The sequence below is a fragment of the Hippocampus guttulatus genome, chromosome 17, assembly GCF_054856545.1.
Source record: "Hippocampus guttulatus isolate MCC_2025c chromosome 17, RoL_Hgut_1.0, whole genome shotgun sequence".
Classification (NCBI taxonomy): domain Eukaryota; kingdom Metazoa; phylum Chordata; class Actinopteri; order Syngnathiformes; family Syngnathidae; genus Hippocampus; species Hippocampus guttulatus.
The window spans coordinates 8,972,610-8,996,934 of record NC_141277.1 but is presented as its reverse complement, the minus strand read 5'-3'; the positions used below and the strand labels follow the sequence as shown (position 1 = coordinate 8,996,934).

General features: G+C 42.6%; 1 protein-coding gene across 1 annotated transcript in view; it reads left to right on the top strand.

The window, feature by feature from the left end:
- The first annotated feature begins 14,472 nt into the window (after nucleotides 1-14,472).
- LOC147192035 (transmembrane protein 132C) overlaps nucleotides 14,473-24,325 on the top strand; it is a 96,580-nt gene continuing 86,727 nt past the window's right edge. The window contains exons 1-2 of the mRNA XM_086135798.1: nucleotides 14,473-14,670; nucleotides 14,843-15,072. Coding sequence (XP_085991924.1) covers nucleotides 15,027-15,072 — 46 coding nt within the window. The 5' untranslated portion in view covers nucleotides 14,473-14,670; nucleotides 14,843-15,026. The remainder of the gene's footprint in view (nucleotides 14,671-14,842; nucleotides 15,073-24,325) is intronic.

Here is a 24,325-nt window from a genome sequence, read left to right as displayed (position 1 = left end):
CTTAATGGCACCACATGTGGTATTTGGCTCATTTTAATGGAACATTGTAAAATAAAATATGGGCCCCTTAGGCTGGACACCCGAAATAGATGCCCTTGTTGTCCTCTCAGTTGGTGGCTGGTCATGAATGAGAGTCATTCGGTGTTTACCGGTGTTCCAATTTCTGCGTGCACATAAAAGCTACAACAACATTGATCTGCAAGATTACAGGATGAAAACACAATTGGCCTGGTTAAAGCATCATGCTACACAGATCATTCATGCGGATAGAATCAACAGTGAGAGAGAGAGATAGCGAGAGGCGTTGCTCGCAAAACCCCGCCCTTTGCAACATTCTGGGAAGTGTTATCAAGGGCTAAGACGTCTGGATTTAGAGAGAAAAGCTACTTGGGGGTCATATGTTTGTCCCACTTCTTTTTCTTCTTCGACACTGTCGACATGTCTTGCTTCACCATTTGAGTTCAAATATCTGTTTGAAGTGTTATAACACAGCCACCTAGATGTTATTGCATTAAGGTAGTGGAGGCAACATTATGGGCGGGATTTTGACAACACAATGTGAAATTGTCTTTGTTTTATGTTTGGTTTGATAGCAACAGCTTTTTTTTCCTTTTTTTAATTTTTAAAAAAAATTTAATATATGGACAGCAGCGGCCCAGTGGTCCACTGGTTAGCGCGTCGACCTCACAGTGCAGAGGTTCAATTCCAGCTCCGGCCTCCCTGTGTGGAGTTTGCATGTTCTGCGTGGGTTTTCTCAGAGTACTCCGGTTTCCTCCCACATTCCAAAAACATGCATGGCAGACTGATTGAACACTCCAAATTGTCCCCAAGTGTGAATGTGAGCGCGGATGGTTGTTCGTCTGTGTGTGCCCTGCGATTGGCTGGCAACTGGTTCAGGGTGTCCCCTACCTACTGCCCGAAGACAGCTGGGATAGGCTCCAGCACCCCCCGCGACCCTTGTGAGAATAAAGCGGATGGGAAAATGAATGAATGAATATGGACACCACATCTGCTTCAGTACAGAGTGTGAGTACTTATGCCAGCTCTGCTGAAATCCTTGATGAGGACGACAACAACAAAATAGATTGCTACATTTGCCATAGGTTTCATAAGAAATCTGCTTGGGTGTGTCGCAATTCTTCCATCCATCCGTTATCCCAGCCGCTTATCCTCAGGAGGGTCGCGGGCGTGCTGGAGCCCATCCCAGCCATGCTTGGACAGTAGGCAGGGCACACTTTTAACTGGTTGACAACCAATCGTAGTTTTAAGATGTCCAATTTTGATTGGTGCCAAAAAGTTGTCATTGTTTGCTCTTAGCAGGTATCTGCTTGAAAGTAATCTTGTGCGTACATTTGTCGGGTACAATCGAGAGTCAAGAGTCAGAAATAAATTAGGGATAATCTCTGTCTGAGACGCTGAATGTGAGTGAGGTTATAACTTGACATGATGATGAGCACAGGTGTTGCAATCACAACGAGGGTTAGCATAATCACGTCGAGGCACTCCAAGAAGCCTTGGCGCTCGACTCATTCTCGAGGTCTGTACAAATCTGATGGAAATTACACATTTTTCATTTTCCTTTCCCGCCTTCTGCTCGCGTCCTTATTTCTCATCTCGGCGTGATCATTTGGATGCCAAACCAGTACGCATACCAGGAAACATTTTTGTTTTCCAACTCAAAAATGAAAAGCCCTTCAAATTTTGAGAAATCATACATTTCATTAGGCAAAAGAGTGGAGCAATGGTCTCGAAGCACAAACTGATTTGATCCAAGAGGATTTTCCACAGACAAGGACTAACGACCAAATGAATCGTCTTGCCAGTGGCCACACTTCCTTGGTAAAGCAAATTTCTCGCAACTTACAATCGGAGTGCCGCAGGAATGAATGAGGATGGATGTCGCTCCACACTGCCTGAGCCAATATCGGGTGCCTGACTTGGTACAATTGCAATACAGTAATATATATTCGGCCGTGAAGACTGTACATTTCCCCAGAGATTCAACCAATGTGCAGGTGCTTTTGCTGTAATTTAAAATCCAAAGGATTGATCCGGCTACTTTGGCAGAAAAGACAGATTTGTCTTTCCATCCCACAGTGCACAGCGAAGATGGACTCAGCATCAAATCTTCTGCATTTACTGATTTTTAGATTACAGTGTCTCCCCTTCTTGTCGTCAACAGTTATCCATGCGGTGGGCATCCAATCCAGAAAGAAGCTGTCAGTTGGAGCTGAATTGAATCGCCCCATTTGAGCTCAAATGGGCACATTGATTTAGGTGTTTGATGATCTACTCCGGCACAGTCTGGATGACTTTTCTTTTGCTTTCTGACATTTATAACGTTAAAGTGTTGTTTTCTTTAAAAAGTAACTGAACGTGGCGTTAGGATCAAACGTCATCATTTCTGCCACAGCTGGTTTTGTTTTGACTGTGTCGACTTTGCATAATGAGCCATTACCTCCTTGCTCTGCAATAGATGCAAGGGACTGCAATTTCATTGCCATTGGCCATATCAATCAAGCCATTGATGGGTATTGAAACAGCCTCGCCATCCACAAATCACATCAATAGATCTGGTTTTATCTCCGACAAGGCCGTCATCACTCTGGAGTGGTTGCAAGGGCTGGGAAGAAGCCATCGGTATTTTCTTGCTGATGGATGCGGCCTTCTTGACCTGCTTGTGACCCGGAGGGGGGGGGGGGGGGGTCTGCCATCCGCACTCACACTCACACCTAGGGACAATTTAGAGTGTTCAATCAGCCTGCCATGCATGTTTTTGGAATGTGGAAGGATTCCGGAGTACCCGGAGAAAACCCACGCAGGCATGGGGAGAATATGCAAACTCCACACAGGGAGGCCAGTGAGATAGCGGCAGAGATACCGGGTTTCAATTCCAGCTGGTATCCTGTGTCGAGTTTTTCCCGTGCCTGTGTACTCCGGGTACTCCGATTTCCTCCCACATTCCAGAAACATGCATGGAATGTTGATGGAACACTCTAAATTGTCCGAGGTGTGAGTGCGGTTGGTCGTTCGTCTATGTGTGCCCTGCAATTGGCTGGTGAGCAGTTCAGGGTGTCCCCCGCCTACTGCCCGGAGACAGCTGGGAAAAGCCTCCAGCACACTTGCGAGGATAAGCAGATTAGCAAATGGACGGATAGATGGTTGCAAAACATTGAGTTGTGAGAAAACCGGCAATGTTTTGAAGGAGAAAAGTTAAAAGCTGGCAAGGTATTACTTTTTTTTGGACTATGTTAATGCTTGAATTAGTTTGAATTGGTCGAGATATGTAGAAGAAGTTGAAGGACAAAAAGTGGCAGAGTAAGAAAAAAAAAAGGGGGGGGGGAAGTACAATGAATCCTTTCAGCATTCAAATAATGGAGTACTCATTATTTATTATTTTTCAAAGTCACAGAGAAGGCACAGCGGAAAGATCAAAAGACCCGCATGCGCGTTTGCCGAAGCCTGGCTTAATGCATTTGTTACGTTTGTCAGGCACGTGAAGTAGACCGCATAATCCAGCTTCTTGCCCTCGGAGCACAGTAAGAAAATGGAACGCCATCAAATGCTAATCAAATTTAAGAAAACCAATTCGGAATTCTGAAAGCCTTATCCTACCCCATCCCCTGGACTCAGGATGTGTGAGGTGTTATCAGTCCCACTGGGGGGGAACCGAGGGGACCCTTGGCCCACACGGTATTCAGTCAGGAAAAGACAGAAGTCTTCAGGGGAGGACGAACACCCACACACAATGGACGCAGGCGCAAAGTAAAACAGGTCAAGACTCCAGTGGTCCGATAAGGCAGAGCACTCATGAATTAAAGAGCGGTGGAGGAAATATGACATTTTGCTTTTCCATTTTGTCTATCGGGACTAGTCGCGCGGCGCTGGAAATCTCCAAGAGGGAGCTTGACCGATAATAGACTGTTCATTCGGTTCATTCCAGTCATTTCTCGCCTCTCGCGCAGACAGATTGGCACCTGAAAAATTCAAAACAACCTTTTCAGCCTTTTGGGAAATATGACCAGCAGGAGAGTTACATTATCATAACTGATTATTTGTATTTAATTATCCGTTCCGTTGAAAGGGAAGTTATTTTTACGAACGCCATACTGAATAAATACTGCTTTTTTTTGAGCAATTAATCTCACATGCCAGATGGATTGCTTCACCAAATGTTTTGTTTCACGGTGTGCATTGGGAAAAGAACTAACGGAAAGTTTAATAACAGCCAAGACCTTTGAAAGGTGATTGGTGGATTCTCTTTTTTTTTTTTTTTTTTGCGACATTCCGATTCCTTCGTTCTTATCTTTTCGGATGCCGCCGTTGTTTCAACTCTTGCCCAGTTCTGATAAAAGTGCTCACGAGTCCACATCGGCGATCGTCGGATGGAGTGAGGGCGGCCATTTTGCGAGCGCTGTTCGATAGCTTGGCTGTTTCACTTTCACCTTTTTCCACATCTCTGAACAAGAACGTTCACTTTTCTTATTGATGAACCGGTTGCATCACGAACATGCAGAGATTTGCTTTCGACTCATCATGCTCTGAACTAGACAAGCTAACGGGAACTCGCGTCATTCGTAACATTGATCGTCACCATAGTTGAAATTTCATTTTCTAAGGACACATCCAATGCTGCGATGAAAAGAACACTTTTTTCTTTTTCTCTTTCGGTGTAAAAGAGGAGCCTCCAAAAGTGATGTCGGTGATGAATGGTAAAGCCTTAATGTCGGGGGAGGACTCGGATGCAATAGGCCTGCTTGTTCTAATGATGCTTACAAGTGAAAGTCCCACTGGGCCGGCGTGTCAGCCTGGGTGATGAATGGCTCTTTTTTTTTTTTTTTTCTTTCGCACCATTGCGAGCCACGAGTTTGGTCATTGTTTTGCAAGACTTTGTAAAATATATGGTGCTGTCAGTTTAACGCATTATTATCTGCATTCATTTAAAACAATTTAAACTCGATTAATTTTTTTATCACGCGATTAATGCGGCACCACATCACAGCGGATGTTACGTTGCTCTAAAATAATAAGGTATGCTCCAAGTTTGAATAACTGCTCTGAGTGAAAAATGTTAATGTAAAATTGAAAATCGAAATTGTTGTTTCAGTAAATATTTGCATTTTGCACAAAGAAAACTAATCCACGATTCCATGTTGATGAGAGCATGTGAAAAATAGGAGAAAAAACATCAAAGGAAATTTAGAATTGATAAAAAATTCTGATTAATTATGGCTAATTCTGAGTTAACTACGAAATTATACATTTGATCACGATTAAATATTTTAATCATTTGACAGCACTAAAAGATATATATTATTCACGCCTGATATCTAGGTGTGTATCAGTGTCGCTCTTTTTCAAAGCCAAGGATCCTGCATATTTATTGGAGCAAAAGGGCAAGTGGTTTCGTTCCAAGCTAACCTTTAACTATGTGTCAACGATGGCACAGGTGTAAGACGGCGGCGATGTAATGAATGGCATCAAGGCCATCAGATTTATACGGCGCTTTTCCGGACGACGGGACACTCAAAGGGCTCACGCACGCCTACTCTGGAGGTGGTGAATGGCGTTTTGGAGCCAAAGCTGCCACTCGGCCCCTCCGACCACCGCCAAACCTTCGCACTCAGCCGTGCATGGGAGTGGCTCGCCGAAAGGACGCATGACTCAAACAGAGCAGGAATCGAACAGTGGACCATCTTGTTAGCGAACGATCCATCGTATTGGAATATTTCTGCACTGATGATAGTGAGGAAGCAGCCACACAACCTAAGATGGATGTCAAAGAAAAAGAAAAAAAAAGCTTCTTGATCTTGTCGGGTCCTTTGCCACCCCCGTGGCTTCAATTATCTTCCTGTACTTTCCCTTTCTTGGCTGCGGCACCTTGTCATTTAAGCTTGACACCCTTTCCCCGAGATGTCTCTTGCATGATTTATTCAACATTACAATTGATGTCTGTGCACTTACTTCATCTTATGTTAACTTTTCTTCCGGAAGAAAATGAACATTCTGTCTTACTTATTCATTCCTAGAATCCTGTACAGTACAATTCCGACACTTTTTTTTATTTTTCTGTTTTTAATCTTTTGTAACCTTTTGTTGGAGGTTGTGCGTGCGTATGATGTTGCAAGTTCCCCGCTGGGTGGAAGGTGCAGCGCTCGCTTGTCTTTTCTTAATGATCGTTGGAAGGTGGGGAGATGGTTCACTCTGTCATCATGCAGATGCCACTGAACTGCGTGGCCATCAAGGAAGCAATATTCGAGCACATTTAAAATATTAACCATATGTCCAAACCTCCCACAAGAACATACGGTACAGAAAGCGAAGCTTTGGCCATTTTGATCAGTTGTATTTGATCTTTGTGTTAACATATTTAGGGGAATTGTTTTCCTTAACCTTCTTTGATGCACTCTGTAACCTCATAACATGATAAGCTGTCCACTGTAGTAGCCTCTGTCCCTGAAAGGATTATAATGTGGAAAACAACATATGCTGCCAATTTGAACCAATTCCATCAGTTTCATTAAAATGTCACGTTGCGCCTCTTGAATTTAAAAAACAGGTCAATTTGTTACACAAAATGGCCTCTCTGGTGCTTTCAGTGAGCATAACCTGATTACATCTTGCATTTGTGATTCAGCGTCAACCCCGTCGCCGCAGAAATCCTTCCACGTTCCTGTTCTGTTCAGTCGCTCCTTTTAATTAATGAGAATCTTAATTGCTGTGAAATTCAGCAAGGCCAAAATGATTCACGTGTTATTGTGTCGTCGGTCAACTGTGCTTGTGTCACGAACGCAAGGTAACTCATGAACGTGAGGAGGCACAAATGTTATTCATCAGTTGCGGCTAGAACGCCGTTTCCTTTTTTTGTTGTTGTTGTTGGAAAAATTCCATTTTTAAAAAATGACAATGCAGGTTTTGGCAAAATTTGCCCAAAAGCAAAATTGTGATTTTGCATATCAGCCATGACTGTAGCAAACTAATCGACATGTTTGTATCTGATGAAAGCCTCGCAAAAGAGGAAATGCTGCTTATGCAGGTAAATCCCCTGAGATTGTATTGCGTAAGTGAAAGATAGCGAGCTCCTGGCAAATGTGATTAGTGGAAAGGCTTTCATCTACTCCGTAAACCACTCCAGACGTTAATGTGCAAACAGGGCTCCTCTTTGGTTTCGCTGCTGCAGTGCGCTCTACTGATGCCGACTCATTATGAAACATGCTGCTTCTGCATTTCAACACGTCTCCGATGTCCACTGTCCTCGATCACCCAAAAAGGCGTTTAGTTCTTTTGTAATTGCAACTCGCCATGGAGCCTGGTTGCAAAGGGATATAGCAGGGGTCAATGCAGCTTCAAAAATTGAATGTCCTAAACCAGGGGTGCCCAGGACGTCGATCGCGATCGACAGGTAGATCGCGGACTGGTCCCAAGTCAATCGCGAGAGGTGTCGAGGAGAAAAAAAACAAACAACCATTTATGTGTCTTTGTGCATGTTAGTAGTATTTTTTTGTGTGTTAATGTCCACTGCACCCTAATCATGCTACCGGTCTCATTTTCAAATTAAAAAATAAAATAAAGCAGGTTGATCTTTAACCTACGGTCGCGCGTGACCTGCGTCGCCGGAAGTTGTTAGTGCTCAGCAGTCTGCAATTGCAGCTTGTGATCAGAGCTGTTGCGCTATATCTTTTATCGTTATCATTATACTCATTCAGTTTGTTTCGTGTACAATTCACCAAGGGCACGGGCAAAGAATAGGAATCTCGAGGGCCGAGGGAAGCACTTTGAAACAATATGTGTGAGCTACAAGAGTTAACAGGATGCAAAAGTGCATCGCAGGCCTTTGTGTCAGGTTGTTGCTCTTTGTGTGCGTGTGCATGCGCGGTAACGGGTCGATCGCGGGAGGTTGGTTGATCGAAAAGTCGATCTTCGGGCCAAAAAGTTTGGGCACCCCTGCAACAGTTTTGAACTGGAACAGATTTTTATTATATTTTTTGGGAGAGGGGCGAGTCAATAGTTGAAAGGCAAACAGTGCGTCAAGTATCCAAATGTTACCTGTAACGATCCACACGCGTTCAACCTGTAGCTCACAGCTCAGTCATCCTCATCAATATTTAAAGCAGAAGGTAGAATAGCGCTGACCTTTCCGTGCCCACTAACCAACAGTGGAAGAAACATTTCCAGAACATTGTTTTCCTAAATGAGGGTCGGCATTGATGATATTAAAAAAAAAAAAAAAAAAAAAAAAAAGATGGCAATACCTCAGTGTTTTGCTCTTGAAATCAATTTGCGGAATAACTGCTGGTAAACTTTTTGAAGGTAGCGCACCGTCATACATTTGCCAGTGTATCGCTGTTAGCTGCTGAATATTTGAGGGGGCCTTGATCGGAGCCCTCACCCCAAAAGGCTAAAAGGGTGAGGGAGCAATTGCGGCGGGAGAGAGAAAAGACCATTGTAGTTTACGCCTCATTTTCCCCTCCGCGCGAAAGGTCTGCTACAGACTGATAAATGTTAATTACTCCACTCCGACATGAGCCAGAGAACGGAACCTGACACCAAGAGGGTCCGATAACAGAAAGCAAGAGATTACTGATGAGTATCTTTTGTTTCGCTCAAGTGACTGTTTTAGTATGTATCTTAATATATGGACGTGAGAGTAGCTTGCGTGCTGTTTATGTTTTTTGCTTATGATAAGGCTTTCCTTTTTTGTTGTTTTATCAAAAAGTAGCAGACAGGTATATCAAAAAAAAAAAAAAAAAGAGTTTGCTTATGTCCTCCTGTCATTGAGACCGGTTCAGCAGTGACCTCTTTGTTTATTTACAATGTCGTTTTGTCTTTGGACAAGTATTTTATGATGTGACATCCCCCACACCCAAAAAAACAAAACAAATCTTGACTGAAAATGTGAAAAACAAAGCAGCAGTGGATATGTTAGGTCATAGGTGTCAAACTCGGGTCCTGGAGGGCCGCTGCCCTGCATGTTTTCCAAGTCTCCCAGTTGCAACACACCTGATTCAAATGATCAGATCATCAGCAAGCGCTGCGCAAGCCTGACGTTGAACCTGTTCATTTGAATCAAGTGTGTTGCAACAGGGAGACTTGGAAAACATGCAGGACAGCGGCCCTCCAGGACCTGAGTTTGACACCTATGTGTTAGGTGCATTTACCCCGCCTACTTGGTGACCAGTATTCATTCGACAACAGGTATTGCTTTGATTGCTGTTTGTTTCTTTCTTAGTCTGCCTAATGCAAAAACTTTTTCTACACTGCCATCGGTGCATTTTTACTGCGCGTACACAGTAACAAACCGACAGACATACAAGCCAAACCAAACATTGCTGTATTCTCCATGATTTTTCAGTTTTGTGAATGGAGTCACGGGTTGACACCTGCCCAGGAATATACTTGGTACATTTCCCTTTAAACTACTAAGTGAAAACTCTTATTTTCAATGATATGATCAAATGAACAATAAATAGCTAAATTTGATGGCACAATATCAGCGCTTTAGCAATTCTACCTTTTATGGGGGGCACTGTATGCTTCACCTAGCTTGATGCCAATGCTAGCTTCTTGCTCGTCTCTTTCCACGAGGGAGATTATATTTCTCGTGTAACCACTGCCAGGTAATTTCCAGTACCATGTAATGTTTTAGTAATGTTTGATATCAGCTTTTTTGGATGGTTTTGAGTGTTTTTATTATTATTACTACCAAAATAAATTAGCTACTGCGACTAGCTGGCAACCAGTTCAGGGTTTCCCTCGCCAACTGCCCGAAGATGGCTGGGATAGGCTCCAGCACGTGGGGATTAACGGATTCGAAAATGGATGGATGAATAAGATAGTTTTTCTGTTTTACCAAGAACCCAGCTAACCTCAAGCTATCTGAAAGATCGCTAACAAATAGCGAGCATTAAACCAGAGTCCAGATGTTTGTTGCCAGTGGGATTTCCAAATCTATTAATGGCATATTTATGTGAATGAAAATCAACCATCATTGAACAATGTACATCGTTTCAACTTTTTTTTTTTTTTTTTTTTTTTTTTTTAAGTGAAATAGCTCAAATGGCTCCCGAATGAACTTTCAACTCACTCTTCTCCATCCATTTAGAACTTGGATGAGAGGTGAAACATCCGAGACTAGTTGCCCTCAATTCAACCCTTTGTGGATCCGTGAGCAGAATTACAAAGAATCTTCACAGACATCGCAACATGTTGAAACGAGTCCCTGGCTCGGTATTATAACTGTGCCTTATGAATAAATTGCCCTGTAGTCGTGATTAGCTTTGTCACAAGCTCAATCACAAAATGTGTTTCCTTTCCAGCTGTCCCCGTTTCTCACTTTGTGCGTGGTTGCGTTTGCTCCTTTGTGTGAACTGAATGTTATCTAAAAGGTGCATCACACAGAGAGCAACACCGAGTTCCACTGGAGCACTTTATTTTTATTTACAACATAATGCTGTTAGTGTGCATCCAGCCTGTATCAACTCATCCATCAAGCTTTAACGATATTGTTTCGTTTGTGTTGCCCCCTGCTGCGTGAAGGACACGGAACAATTTTCTAATGTCACTTCATCAGCGAGTTGACCTCTGGCAATGACGCTTAATTGATAAATGGTTTTGAGTATGCGTTTTGTTTTTTAGGAAACCGTAGCAGAGCACCAAAAAAAACACTGGTTTCTGACCAAAAAGCAGAGAAAGCAAGCATTTCTGAAAACATACATCAAGAAGGACAGTGACCCAAACTTTAAAACAAAACACCATGACTACTTTAGACAGCAAAAAAAAAAAGTTAATTCCAGACACGCAACGAATCATAATCGACCAACAAAGATTAACCCCCACAATATTTTTCTTCAACACAAAAGCTGTGCTGTTAGCAACTGTTAGATGACCTCTGCCATCCACATGGGTTTGTTAGTCATGACAGTAGGTTTATTTTTTTTGTTTTTAAACAAATTTGGTGTGGAGCCTGTTATGACCATGCGTAGCAATTTATTTTTTAATTATTCCCCTCCAACATCATAACTCCCAACTCGACCTCTAATTCACTTTTTTTTTTTTTTTTTTGTTTCCAGATAGGTGAACAACTCTTCAATGACTTCATTGTTATGCAAGTCAGTCACTTGCCAGACACATTTCGGAGCAAAGGGCTCACATGTGACCACTTTGGATTATTGATTGGTCTCTACTGGACAAGTAGAACTAACAAAGTGTTTCGCATATATTCGGTGAAATGTCCTCAACTAAAAAGAAATCCTGCGGTGGACTTTTCAACTTTGCAGGCTTACCATGACCTTAATGACGGAGAATCCACGTGCGCTTTTAAGGTGTAAAGCGACTCATTGTGAGGTTCACGGAACATTTCTTTAACGGATGGCTTGTAAAGAGGAAAACGGCATTTTGTTCAGACGACCGGAGAGACTCAGACATGGGCTGCTTGCTGCAGCGTTACATGCAGGTGCTCACATCCTCTCATGACACAACACCGTGCGCATTGCTGTGAGCAGACATGTCGAGATGACCCTGATGGTGGATGTGTAAGAAACAGCGACTGGGTTGGTCGCTGTTCTAAACCTGAGAACACGGCACTATTCAACATTCGGAGGCATTGAGTTCAAATTAGTAGATTATTGGACTATGCATCGAGTGGCATCCAGTGGCCGACTGGTGAGCATCTTCAGGCTTCTGCTGAAAAGCCACAAAAGTGAAAACCTATGAAGACAGCCGAAATGGTTCTTTGCGAGGCGCTTTAACCCTTTCAGGGACGGTGGTAATTACAGTGGACAGGGTGCATGAAAGGGTTAAATGGTGGCTGACCTTTTACACAAATAGAAATGTGGTTGGTCAAATCTGAAGACAGCCATGTTACGCGAAAAAGAGGTTGTGCACTTGTGGGCCACCATATTTTCATTTCTTTATTTATCACTAGATTAAAAAAAATCAACTGAGTCGTGTAGATTGTAGAAGGGTTGAAATCATTTTCATTTCTTAGTCTGGCATTTGAAAAGGACTGCGTCAACTTTTTTTTAAATCCCATTGTAATTGGTCTGACATCACTATAAAGAAAGTCTCTTCCCTACCTAACGGTATACATACATTGTTTGTTTTCACCATTTAGGGTTTTACGTATTACATTTCTACCATAGGGCGGCCCGGTAGTCGAGTGGTTAGCACGTCGACTTCACAGTGCAGAGGTACCGGGTTCGATTCCAGCTCCGGCCTTCCCGTGTGGAGTTTGCATGTTCTCCCCGGGCCTGCGTGGGTTTTCTCCGGGTGCTCCGGTTTCCTCCCACATTCCAAAAACATGCATGGCAGGCTGGTTGAACACTCAAAATTGTCCCTCGGTGTGAATTTCTACCATATATATTTTTTTAACATTATAGTTCTACTTCATTGACTGAGACAAGAACCACTTTCAGCCTTGACACCATTCTAACATCAATATCATTTAACCATCACCTTTCCCGTGTACAGGAAAGCGCGATATTCCGAATCCAGCTAAAGCAGTGCGTATCAGTATATCAAAGAGAAACGGTCATAATTCATATTTTAAAGCCACTCCTCCGCTTGACTCAGCTTCCTCGAGTGACGTCCTCCGAGAGAGGAATTTCTGAATCCGATACACATTTGATATCTTATTCTCCTTGTGTTGCGCCGACGGAGCCCCGAGTGTTGCAAGTTTGAGCGGCCGATGAAGGGGGAGGCCCTCGCCGCCAACATCCACTGGGTCACTGCGCCTCTTTGATAGTCTTTAACCGCCGCTGTTTAGTACAGACGTAGCCACGCCTCAGAGGCCGGGCTGCTGACCGTCCCAGTGCATGTTGGGAGAGGCTTTTATTGCATACGCAAAAGCCTGCATTGCGGCTCTGAGCATGTTCCACACTAAAAGATCTGAACATGCGTTACAGGATTTGGAAAGTTTTTAGATTGAAGTGTCATGGTACAAACTGCTTGAGATTTAAAGGATTATGCTTGAAGTGAAAGGAATAAAAAAAACTGGGGCTGATTTTACTCATCTCACATATCTCGATTCAGTGGCATGTTCTGTTTTGAGCTATAGGTGGTTTGATTTTTTTTGTGGGGGGGGGGCCATGCTGAGATTGTGTAACTTGTTTTCATCTCAGGTTTTGGGTACATGTGATTTGGCTTTGGCTGCAGTGTGCATGTCTGATATTGCTCCCCTTGGTCCAAGGAAAGCTCAGACACATGGAAAATAAGACAGAACATTGCAGATAACAATTTGAAATTTTGATACGAATTTAGCAAGAATCACTGAAGTTGAATTGCTGGGGGCCACCTAAAATGATGTGGCGGGGCCAGATCTGGTCCTCGGGCCTTGTGTTTGACACCCGTGATCGACATTTTCATTATCATTATAGTTAGTTTCAGTTAGCTTTATACACTGAATAAGTTGTTGTTTTTTTCCAAAGTTTGATCATCTTGGTTGGGTTACTATTGTGGACCTTATCATAAAAGTAATTCTATTTGCACAGTATGGTCGTCATGTCCGTTGTTCCCAGAGACAGTATTCATCTTCTTATGAACGAAAATCCTTTGTGAGTCAGCGTGCCCTACATGCGAAAACACTGACAATATCACAGGTACAACCAAAGACACCTTTGCAGGGCATTAGAAATGACTCATTGCAAACAAACAATATGCTCTCTCTCTCTCTCTCTCTCTCTCTCTCTCCCTCGCTTTTCGTGTCCTACTGTTCAAATGCAGCCTCCTGGAGTTTCCAATGCCGTCCGTGTCATGAGTCGCCGGAGCAAACAGAGGACAGCTGCTTGCAGTCAGAGTTTCTCCCCCTAGGGGGCACTGTTGCTTCTCATGAAATCAACCAGTTGCGGCGCTCTCCCATAATGATACTTATGATTCATCCAATTATGAGAGTGTTATTTTTTTTCAACGGAGTCATTCTCTTCTGTTTAAGAAATAGTTTTGTAATTTATGATGTTGTCTGAAATAATCGGTTTTGTGCTAAATGGCAGATTGGAGTTATAATAATAATAATACTACATTTTATTTATAAGCGTCTTTCAAGACACCCAAGGATACTTTACAATAACAAAAAACACAAAACAATACGGGTTACGAGTTAAATCAACAACATCGAGTGTTTTGTGTCTGGGTTAAAACAACGCGATTAAGATTGTTCTAATGTCCCAACAATTGCCCCAAGAAATCAAGAGCATATGTGCTTTTTGCGCACGTCCTCAATACGCATTTCAATAGATTTTGAGCCTCTTTTAAATGTAATTTTCAGGTTTAGATGATTATATTTCCGTTTGATATCAGGCACGAATTAAACGGCCCAATGACGTGACTCTCCAGTTTGCCAATCCGAGCCTGGAATGCGTTCAAGCCTCCAGTTTGTGCAACCCGCACTCTCCGATCAGCGCCACGGGGTGCAGGGAGGATCCAAACCCATCGGATCCTTGCACGAATCGTTTGTTCCTCGCTTGGAAAGTTGACGGACTCCCCACCCTCACTCCGCAACGTCCTACATTGTTTTGCCACACACTTGTGCCTCGGAGCGCGTGGGGATGACCTGTTTTTGTTTGGACAATCGTTGAAGCCTTTGTTTGTGTGTGAGTGTACAAACTTTTAGCGGGTAAGGTTTAATTTGACTGCAAGTGACGAGAGCGAGTCGACGTACACAATCTACGCCGGAAGGTAAATTGCAAGACAACGCCGTGCGTTTTTACGCACAACCAAAATAAGCACCCAAACCCTGTTTTATCTTCCTTAGCTACTTAGCTCTCTGTATAACTTAAACATCAGTTGAATAATTAATAATCTATGCGATTCAAAAGCGTATTGAGTGCATGCGTATGTGTGTTTTCAGGTGGCGAAGGACGCCGAATGTCACTTCGGGCTGGGTGACATGACACAGCCAGTTGGAGATCTGCTCACTTTCAAATGGGAGACCAGTTCCGGGAGAGGATAAATTGCTTGCCAAGTAGTGAAGCTTTGGCGCTTTTCGGAGCGATCCTGCGGCTTTTCTTGAATCAAAGACGATAACAAGAGACATGGAGCCGCTTCGGTGCGTGGGACTCGCAGCACTTTTGTGCACAGGTAAGAAAGCTCAGCGAGATGCCACATGCATGGAACACTTGTGTCATGTGCACATCACTCGTTGTGATATAAGCAATACGCGGAGACGATACGTAAAATATATGGCCCCGTAATAAGGAATAGTGCATGTGATGTAACTTTTATGAAGTCGTTTGAGTCGGTGGGGGAACAATCATGAAATGCAAATGATTCCCTCTCAGCCAAGCGGACATAGATAATTTATGAGCCTCGTAATTAGCTGTAAGCTGTTGTGGCAGAATGCAAAATGACTTGTAATATTAACATGAATGCCGCGTGACAGTTGCCTGGAGTGTGTGTGCGTGTGTGTGTGTGCGTGTACGCGTGTGTGCGTGTGTGTTCCTGCGCGACTGTGAGAAATTGGATGCAGGGTGCTGCAGTTCAGCAGGCTGCAACATAAAGCCAGACAGAAGAAATAAGACATAGATATGAGTATACACAACACTTCTTTATGTTTTGGACTGTGCACCTGTTTTCATTTTTGAGGCTGTGTCGTGAATGCATGATGAGTGAAATATTTTAACGTTTGTGTAAGGTCAAAAGAAAATTCTTCCCTTGCTATCCGGATGAATGTGCATTTCCGGGCTGTGTTATGGTCTCAGTTCTTTCAAGCCATTTTCGAAAGAGCCGCAAGCACAATGCAAAGCAACCAAGGAGATTTCAGAGTGAAGATAGTTCATTTACTTGACATGAAATTGCAGTGGAAATATTTGTTTGTGGGTAGCACGGTGGACCGCAGGTTGGCAAGTCTTGACTCATGTTCACGTCTTCCAGGTCGGCTGAATAGACAAAAGAACAAGCGATATTTTTTTTTAAAAATGGATGGATATTTGTTTTTTTTCTTCTGGGCAACACCCCGGTGTGATTGCGCATGTGTTTTCTGGTCTTGTGCACACCCGTTATCGTGAAATGGATATGCAGTTTTTTGGCTTCTCAAACGCATTTACAGACTTCACAGTTGTCAGTCCGATGGGCTGATGACACAGTTCCCGGAAGCCTCTAGTCTTGGCCTAGAACTAATCCAGCACACTTCAGCGTCCTGCTGCAGTGCAAATATTGTGTGCCCACTTTGTGCCAGTCTGATCCTCACAACTTTCTCCAACATGAGGGCTGGAGCCTTTTTCAAGGCTGAGTGCAATAGATACAGGCTGTGGCTGAACAATCTTGGCTGCAGGAGTACTGAACCTCTCTCCCCCCCAAGATGATTTACTGTCGATTGTAAAACTAATTGAACATAGATTTCAGATGACAACAGACTATTAAGTTTCATCTAGTTGAAAAAAATTGCCACTGTTCCGCTGAAAACAACCTGAAACATGCTTGCCAGGCCAGTAGTTGGCGATGTTCTCTCACTCACACTAAAAATAAATGTGTTGCCCACTTTAGACTTAATTTAAGAAAGGCAAGATGAGACAAAAACAATCCCGTGTGGTAAAAATCGACCCAGCGAGGGTATTCAGGCAACACCTGACTAGTTTTCTTCAGTATGATAACAGGGGGGGGGGGCATTTACGTTTTATGGGTCGTTCTTGAATTAAAAGGCTTTAATGAGCCCCAATTAACACATTTTCAATGAGCCCCCAGTCAAATCAGCCTTGCAAAATGGAGCTTCACTATGCTTTCTTTTATTGCATCGTACATTCAGGACTTTGTCTGTTCAGCTTTGTTGCTCGCTAATGTGCTTTGGTGGGATTCACGCTTGCAGTTCACTGCCCTGCCCTTCTTCGCTTTGAATGGTGATTTGTTTGATTTTCACTTGAGGTTATTAAGGATACTTTTTTTTTTTTTTCGTTAGGCTGGGGTGGATTTTGTGGCTCACACTTACTCCTGGCAGCTTCACATTGGTTAGCTGAGTGAGAGACTGACAAAATAAGTGAAAAGCCCAAGATTTTAAATAGATGATCTTATGCCAAGATTTCCGCTGTGAAATGTCATCTCTGGAGGTTAAAGTCTTGGCGTTAGCAGTACCAGGCTAGCAATAGCACTTTAAACAAGCTGACGTTAGCCGTGGCCACTGCGTAAGTAGCATAACTTATTCGTAATGGACTGTTGCTATAACAGCAAATGTTAGCAGTTGGACGTGAATTTACAATCAATTTAAAAAAACAAAAAAACATTTCTGAATCCTTGCACCTATGCTGTTTATTATCATTAGAGCGAGGTGGAGTCTATCCCAACGGACTCCGAGTGGAAGGTGGGGTACACCCTGGACTGGCTGCTAGCAAATTTGCTTAAATATAGTACCCCAATTTCGTATTTTCAGTGGATATATTTATCAGCCTCCCCGGGAGCTCACATCGAGGTAACCAAGGAATTTTTTTTTTCTCTCGAGCAATTTGCCAACTCCCGTGCAAGTGCAGTACCATGCGGTGATGGATGATGGCTGGGCTGGCCTATGTGCAGCAATGTGTTGTACTCCAGCCTCGGGGGGGGGTTGGGAGCAGTACGAGCAAACACTGCACCAGTGATCCGTATGTCATATTGGATGGCTCGTAACACAGAGGCAGGATTCGTTTAAAAAAAAAAAAAGTACATTAGGAATGTGTTGACTTCAATTTTAGACACAAAAAATGATCCCAAAATAAAATTGATAGAGCACTTTAAAAACAGCCACTGCTGCATACAGTGCCGAACATCAAGTAAAAATCAGTCATATGAAAACAGTCAGTTTTAACCTTAGCCAGCTACCACAGATTAAAAAAAAAAGCCCTATTTAAAATGTTACATTTAACTGAAAAAACTAACCATACCTGATCAGATCAGAACTGCTGTACAGAGTAATATCTGCCCCCCACTGTAACAGACACACTTCCTATTACATGAAGTCATTTGAAGCCGATAGAAATATTGATTAGTGCGACCAGAGGGACCTGACAAACATTGCAGTACGATGTGGACATGACCGTATCAAATGAAGGACATGTTGGCAATATGCCAATATGGTTGTTGCATTCAGAGAGGGGGGAAAAAAACGTTACACATAGCAATCAACCTTTTCCATTAACCCACTCATTTGCTGATGTTTTAATCAACCCCGCCTTGTTATAGTTTTTCACACCTATAACAATGATTTGGTCTCTGTCTACTGCAAAGATCTTAAACTTGGGAGGATTGTATCTGGAGACGGGAATGGTTGCAGAATCAGAAATGCCTGCAATTCTTGTGATCCATATCCCCATTAGGACGCCATTTTGTTTTCGAAACGGCTCAATGTGTGGATTGACACAAAAAAAACCCCACTTCTTGTGGAAGTACAAAAACAACAATAACACATTATGGCTGTAATGTGACGAGAAATTGGCTCCTCAGCATGCGCTACACATGCTGATGTGCGTTTTGTTATTTTGTCTTCCAAAACTGCCATTTTCTGAGTCTATAACTGCAGACGTCTTGGAGAGGTTTAATTGGCCATATACATTAGCTGATTACAGTAGATGACAGTACAAGTCATTTTTATTGAGAATCATCATAATGACTACAATAACTTTTATATTTATCTGTTTTCTTCTTTTTATTCATGCTCCGTACTGTGTCCTGCAGTGCTTATCGCAGCGCCTATAAATACAACCAATTGTTATTGTCCCCCATGCGATTATGACCATAGATAATGACAAATGAAAGTCCCTTTTCTGAAGTTACTCTAAAAGCAGTGCATACAACACTAAACGCCTTCGTGATGATGCTAGTACTAACACAACACTATTTTCCCCCCATTTTTTGGAACCCCTGTGGCCTTAAGTCTGTGTGGTCTACATACAAATTCTTACTGAGGAGCTTCAGGTCGTGAGTAGCTATCTCATCGTCTCGTCTCATCTGTGGACCAATGAAATTGTTTGGGTCCGCCCTAATACAGTTTGGAGTGCGGACGCGAGCCGCGAGAGATAAAATATGCAAGTGTTCTGTGTGCGTAGCGGTCCACGGCTGTGTAGGTGTGCATGTAGAGGTCACAGTATGTCGTTGTGCGAAAATATTCATCTTGAGTTGAGTTTAATGAGCAGAGGGAACGAGTGCCATAAATGCAGCCATCTCGACAGTATGACCCTCATCTCTCTGTTGTTTGTTTGGCCCCCGATTCCCACCATCCCTGGCAACAAGACAGAAAGAAATCCCCCTCACTGACTTGTATAATAAGTCCGTACATCCCCTAAATCTCTCCAACTCATAAACAAACCGATTTCCAAAGGCTGCACTGCCTTGTGGTGAAGCTCGTCGGTGAATTGGCCTCGTTTGACGAGAGAGACTGAAAGGCAAATATCCCATGTTATAATGTGGAGACCATCATGAACATGAGGCGTGTACAAATGTTGTTATGGCTAAATTTAGCGGGTTCAGCCTTTAATCGGGCGTGTTTTGTCGTGTGGAAATGACGGTCATGTATCCTTTCTCATCGGTGCCGGCGGCATATAGTGACGAGCAGAATAATTACTGTAACTGGCAAAAAGCCCCAGATTTCACTCTTAAGAGTATTTCGAGTGGCGTGACTCACTCACTTAAAGGTAAAAGTACTACCTCCAGCGGTTGCTTTCAAATCAAAAGCAAAACAATTATTAAGCTGCCATACACAGCGAGACACATTAAGAAAGGAACATTTTTGTGGACTGGCGATTAGCACTTAGCACCTAAACTCTCCCTCTCTCCCTACAGTCAACTCGGATCGACTCCAGCTCACCCGATGAGGACAAGCGCGATAGAAATTTGACAGATGGACTTTGTTCGCCCTATTCCATGAGTGCTGTTTACACAAAAAAGCCCAAAACATTGAGACACAGACTTTGACAGGTCCCGTAAGGAAGCTGCTGTCTTTCTGTCCACAAAATATTTTTTCCTTATTCGATTAGAGTTCAAGCAATAACCAATACATGGTAAAATGAACACAAAGTTGCATGTGTGCGCACCATCGCCAAAGCCGCCTAGTGGTGGCTCGCGACTGTAAACATAGTTACTGTGGGATGAACACACAGACGTCTCTGCGGGCAAAGATCTTCACAGGCCTCCAACCGGGAAAGGGATCGCACATCAGCGGGAGGTCTGTCGACCTATTAGCATAACTAACGTAACACTCGCAAGCGCAAGCCCGCCACACACCCTGCAAATCAAACAGAAATTATAATGAAGCGACGCAATCACAGGAAAGAAAAAGAAAAGATTCATGTTGTCTTTTTTTTTTTGTTTACAATTGTGTGACATCACCGGCAACTGCCCTCCTATTTCACGAGTCTGTCACTCGGGTTGCTTTACACAACATCGCTTTTAGGCATCTTATAATTTTTTTTAGGTTTTCTTGTGTGAGTAAATGTCATGTCTACCAAAGAAGCTATTGCCTTGTGCTGTTTGGCGCATCTGGAGAAGATGATTGATTCCATCAACAATAGTCCCAATAGGTGGTCTGTGCTCTCACAGTCTGCTCGTGCCGCTGTGAATCTCCACAGCCATAATAATTTTTTACATAATCTGTCATAGTTCTACTGTCGACTAGCTTATCAAATGATGGGAAATTCCTTTTTGGGATTTTAATTTTTTTTTTTAACCACAGAAAATAATAGGAATAAGAATAATCCATTCAAGGGTCAAAGAGACGACCGTAAAACCTGTTCAGGTTTTAAGATACTGATTGGCATTGCTAATTTCATGTAAGTGTAAAGCGATATTTGCTGCTTATATTTTGATGATGACTTTCATTTTTTTGAAAGTTGCATTTTATTATTTTTGACTTTGCTTTCCTGTCGTCTGCAGCCACGGTCCACATCCAGTTGTTTTATCACTTATCATATTTTTCCTTTTTGGCCTGCCATCACTGCCACTGCTGGTATGCAGGCCTGGTTCAGATTGGCACTATAGGACAGTCATACTCCAAAAATTTGACGACATATTATTATTCTTATTTTTTTTTTGTGTGAGTGTAACTGGCACTACTTGCTTCGGTTTGGGACATGCATGATGGTGGTTTGAACGGATCTCTTTTCACCCATCCTTTAACGATTCCACTGGCATTAGTCCCATTATGATTTTATTTTATTTTTTCAAAGTCAATCCAAGTGTCAAACCGGGCTTATCTCAAACAGCCTAACAAAGCACTGGTGGGTGGTTCAGTATGAAGGCTATCTGAGTTTGAGCTGATTGCTTAAATGGAAATGTCATTAAAACCAGCTACAGGCTATCTGAGAAAGAGTTAACTGCTAGCAGCACGCGGTCGTACGGGAACAGATGTTTGCAAACATGAACCTTCCTCTCAGAGGCTCTCAAGCAAAACGTCTTCAATTAAGGAAAGAAATCCGGTTGCCAGATATGTAAGATAAGATAAGATAAGATATCTTTTATTTGTCCCACACTGGGGAAATTTACACCCTCCAGCAGCAAGAATGTAGGCAGAAAGAAGAAAAAACAAACAAACACCGTTCACTTAAGTGCAATATAAATACAAAATGGATAAATCGCAGTGCTATTTACAGTTGTTTTCCACATCAACACATGTGCAGTATATATATGTAGTTATGTAGTTTTTGCATCTGTCTTGCATTGGGCGCTCCTCCATGTTGATGTTTCAATTCCATTTCTTGGAAAGTGATCAATTCTGTTTACGTAGACTGCATCATCTTATTTTTCTATTTATAAGATGGCATCCCATTTTTTTTCCCTTCCATGTAATAATTCATTCCACAAATCCACGGGAAAGTGACAATATAAACCGTTGGCAATGGGCAAACACCTTCTAAAAGCAAAGCAGAGCAACAATGGTGGAAAGTGATTGTTTTGAATGCCATCATCTCATTTGTCAAGTTTGATCCATTACGGGCCATGAGTCAGATCAACAAATAGCCCCTCACCAAAGTGAGGACGGATTAATGAAAGGAGCCGTAATCTCAAAATTGTGGGTTTGAGACCATGAGTAGTCTGTGTAGAAAATTGCCCAATAACTACTCTGTCAACGTCCTCTCGCTCTAATGAATTCCGCCAAAATGGGGACTCTGTAGAAAATTATCATCATCTGGTTCAACATTTGAGACTTGATAGACACTTTACGTTCAAAACCTATGGGGATGAAATTGCCTCGCCAATTGATGCCGAGCTACTTTCCATCGAAGTAAGCCATACTGAGGGCTGTCACTCCAAAATACAGTCACAAGTGGACCTCCAAAGATTGTTATGTGGGTGCGATTGCAGAGAGGGTCACTAAGTTGAGGGAAATCTTGGCTGTTGTGTTAATTTTTTTTATTTCTGTCCATATTTTGCTGTGCTACTCTGTCTTTTCACTTCTGTGTTATTTAGCGCCATTAGCATGTTTATTTTTGTTTAATTGTTGTTTCTGTTTGATTTGCATGAGAAACGCCATTAGAGGATGAACAAAAGTGAGCTCTTGAAGTCACCTGTTGTTGACTGTTACTTTAGCTGCACAGTAATATACAAACAAAATGTCCAGCAATAATCTTTATTGTCTCAAGTAAAAACAAAAAGTCGCCTTCCATATAATTAAGTGTAAGAACTCAGCAAAATATGTTTACTCATAGCTACTGAGTAAGGGCGACATGGTAGTCGACTGGTAAGCACGCCGGGCCTCACAGTGCAGAGTTGCAGGGTTCAAATCCTGCTCCGGCCTTCCTGTGTGGAGTTTGCATGTTTTCCCCGTGCCTGCTTGGGTTTTCTTCGGGTATTCCGGTTTCCTCCCACATTCCAAAAACATGCGTGGTAAGTTAATGGAACACTCTAACTTGTCCCAAGGTGTGAGTGTGAAGGCGGACGGTTGTTCGTCTATGTGTGCCCTGCGATCGGGTGGCTCCAGCACACCCCACGACCCCTGTGAGAGTAAGCGGATTAGAAACTGGATGGATGGATGGATGAACTACTGAGTAAATACAACAGTCAATGGCATGTGTCATGTCATGACTGCACGGTCAAATGAATTTCTTACTTTTGGTTTTCACCTTGTGACATCATCTCTCAGCATTCACACGCAACCAGCAAAATCATTCAAAAATCATTTCTTTTTTTTTTTTTTTGCGGAATTAAACATGCAGTTGCGGATCTTTTGTGCCGTGAACATTAGACTGTTTCTCCCCAACCTTGAACAGCGCAGCTTTATACAGGAACGAGTCAAAGGCTCCCATACGCCTTCATATAGCCAATGTGGTGTAGTCGATTGCTTTCCAACTGTGGTGCGTGTGTGTTTCCTCCGCATTGGGAATCAGACACAGATATTGATCCATCCCATGGGCCGGAGGGTCAGACAGGAGCGGAAAAATTGTGAGAAGCCTTGGAAAATTGCAATTTGACAATTTCTAGTTACAATGAAGTGTGCCGATGGCCAGTTGCTAGGCCTTATTAGGTGCCCAAATTGCAATCGGTGGAGCGAAGGAACAGATGTCATCAACGAATGAGGAAAAATCACGTCAGAGATTCCACTTGATAAGATATGTGTGCAAGTGTGGGGGCGGGTGTGGTGCTAATGTCAAGGGTGCCGCCTTGCTTCTTATTATTCTGTTTGATTGTTTTCTATACATTGATATATTTGGAATTTATATGTTAGTGACAATGGGGCTTTGTGGGCTTCCGGACAAATTCTTACATTATCGTCATAGGTTATTTATAGGATAATTAACCCTTTCATGCAGCAGTAATGATAACCTGTAACCTGATAGCATGATAAGCTGTCCACTGTAGTAACCGTTGTCCTGAAAGGGTTAAACTCGGGATGTCTTTTTTTTTGCATCCAAATTGCCGGTCCTGAAGTTTGATCCGATATGTCAGCAAAAAAGAAAAAAGCGAGTGCATCCAAATTCATATTAAGGTCTCCCAACTTAAATTTAGTTTGGCAGTAGTTTGACTCAAGCAAATCAAATATTTGTTATAGCACATCAGTGGCGTGGCGCTACATAATGACGCAAACAAATTACATAAATATCCCTTCTTAAATAAACACACTAAAAAAAAAAAGGTTCCGCTTGGTGCAATAGCAAAATAAAGCTGTTTTTTAAAAGGTCAGTGAATCAATTTCACGCGGCAACTTTTGGAGGAGTAAATCTTGTGCTCGCTTCAAACAGTCAACACTGACATTGTTGTAGTTATCGTTTGGGTAGCGTCATTCGCTTTGTGTGTGTCGCCTATGAAACTTTTTTGCCAATCGACTCTTCACACTATGCTGTTTTTTTTGGTTTTTTTTTTACTGACACGGTTCGTGGACGAACTGAATGGCGATCGGATTTTACAAACATAGACACAAAGAAAATCCGTACAAAAAAAA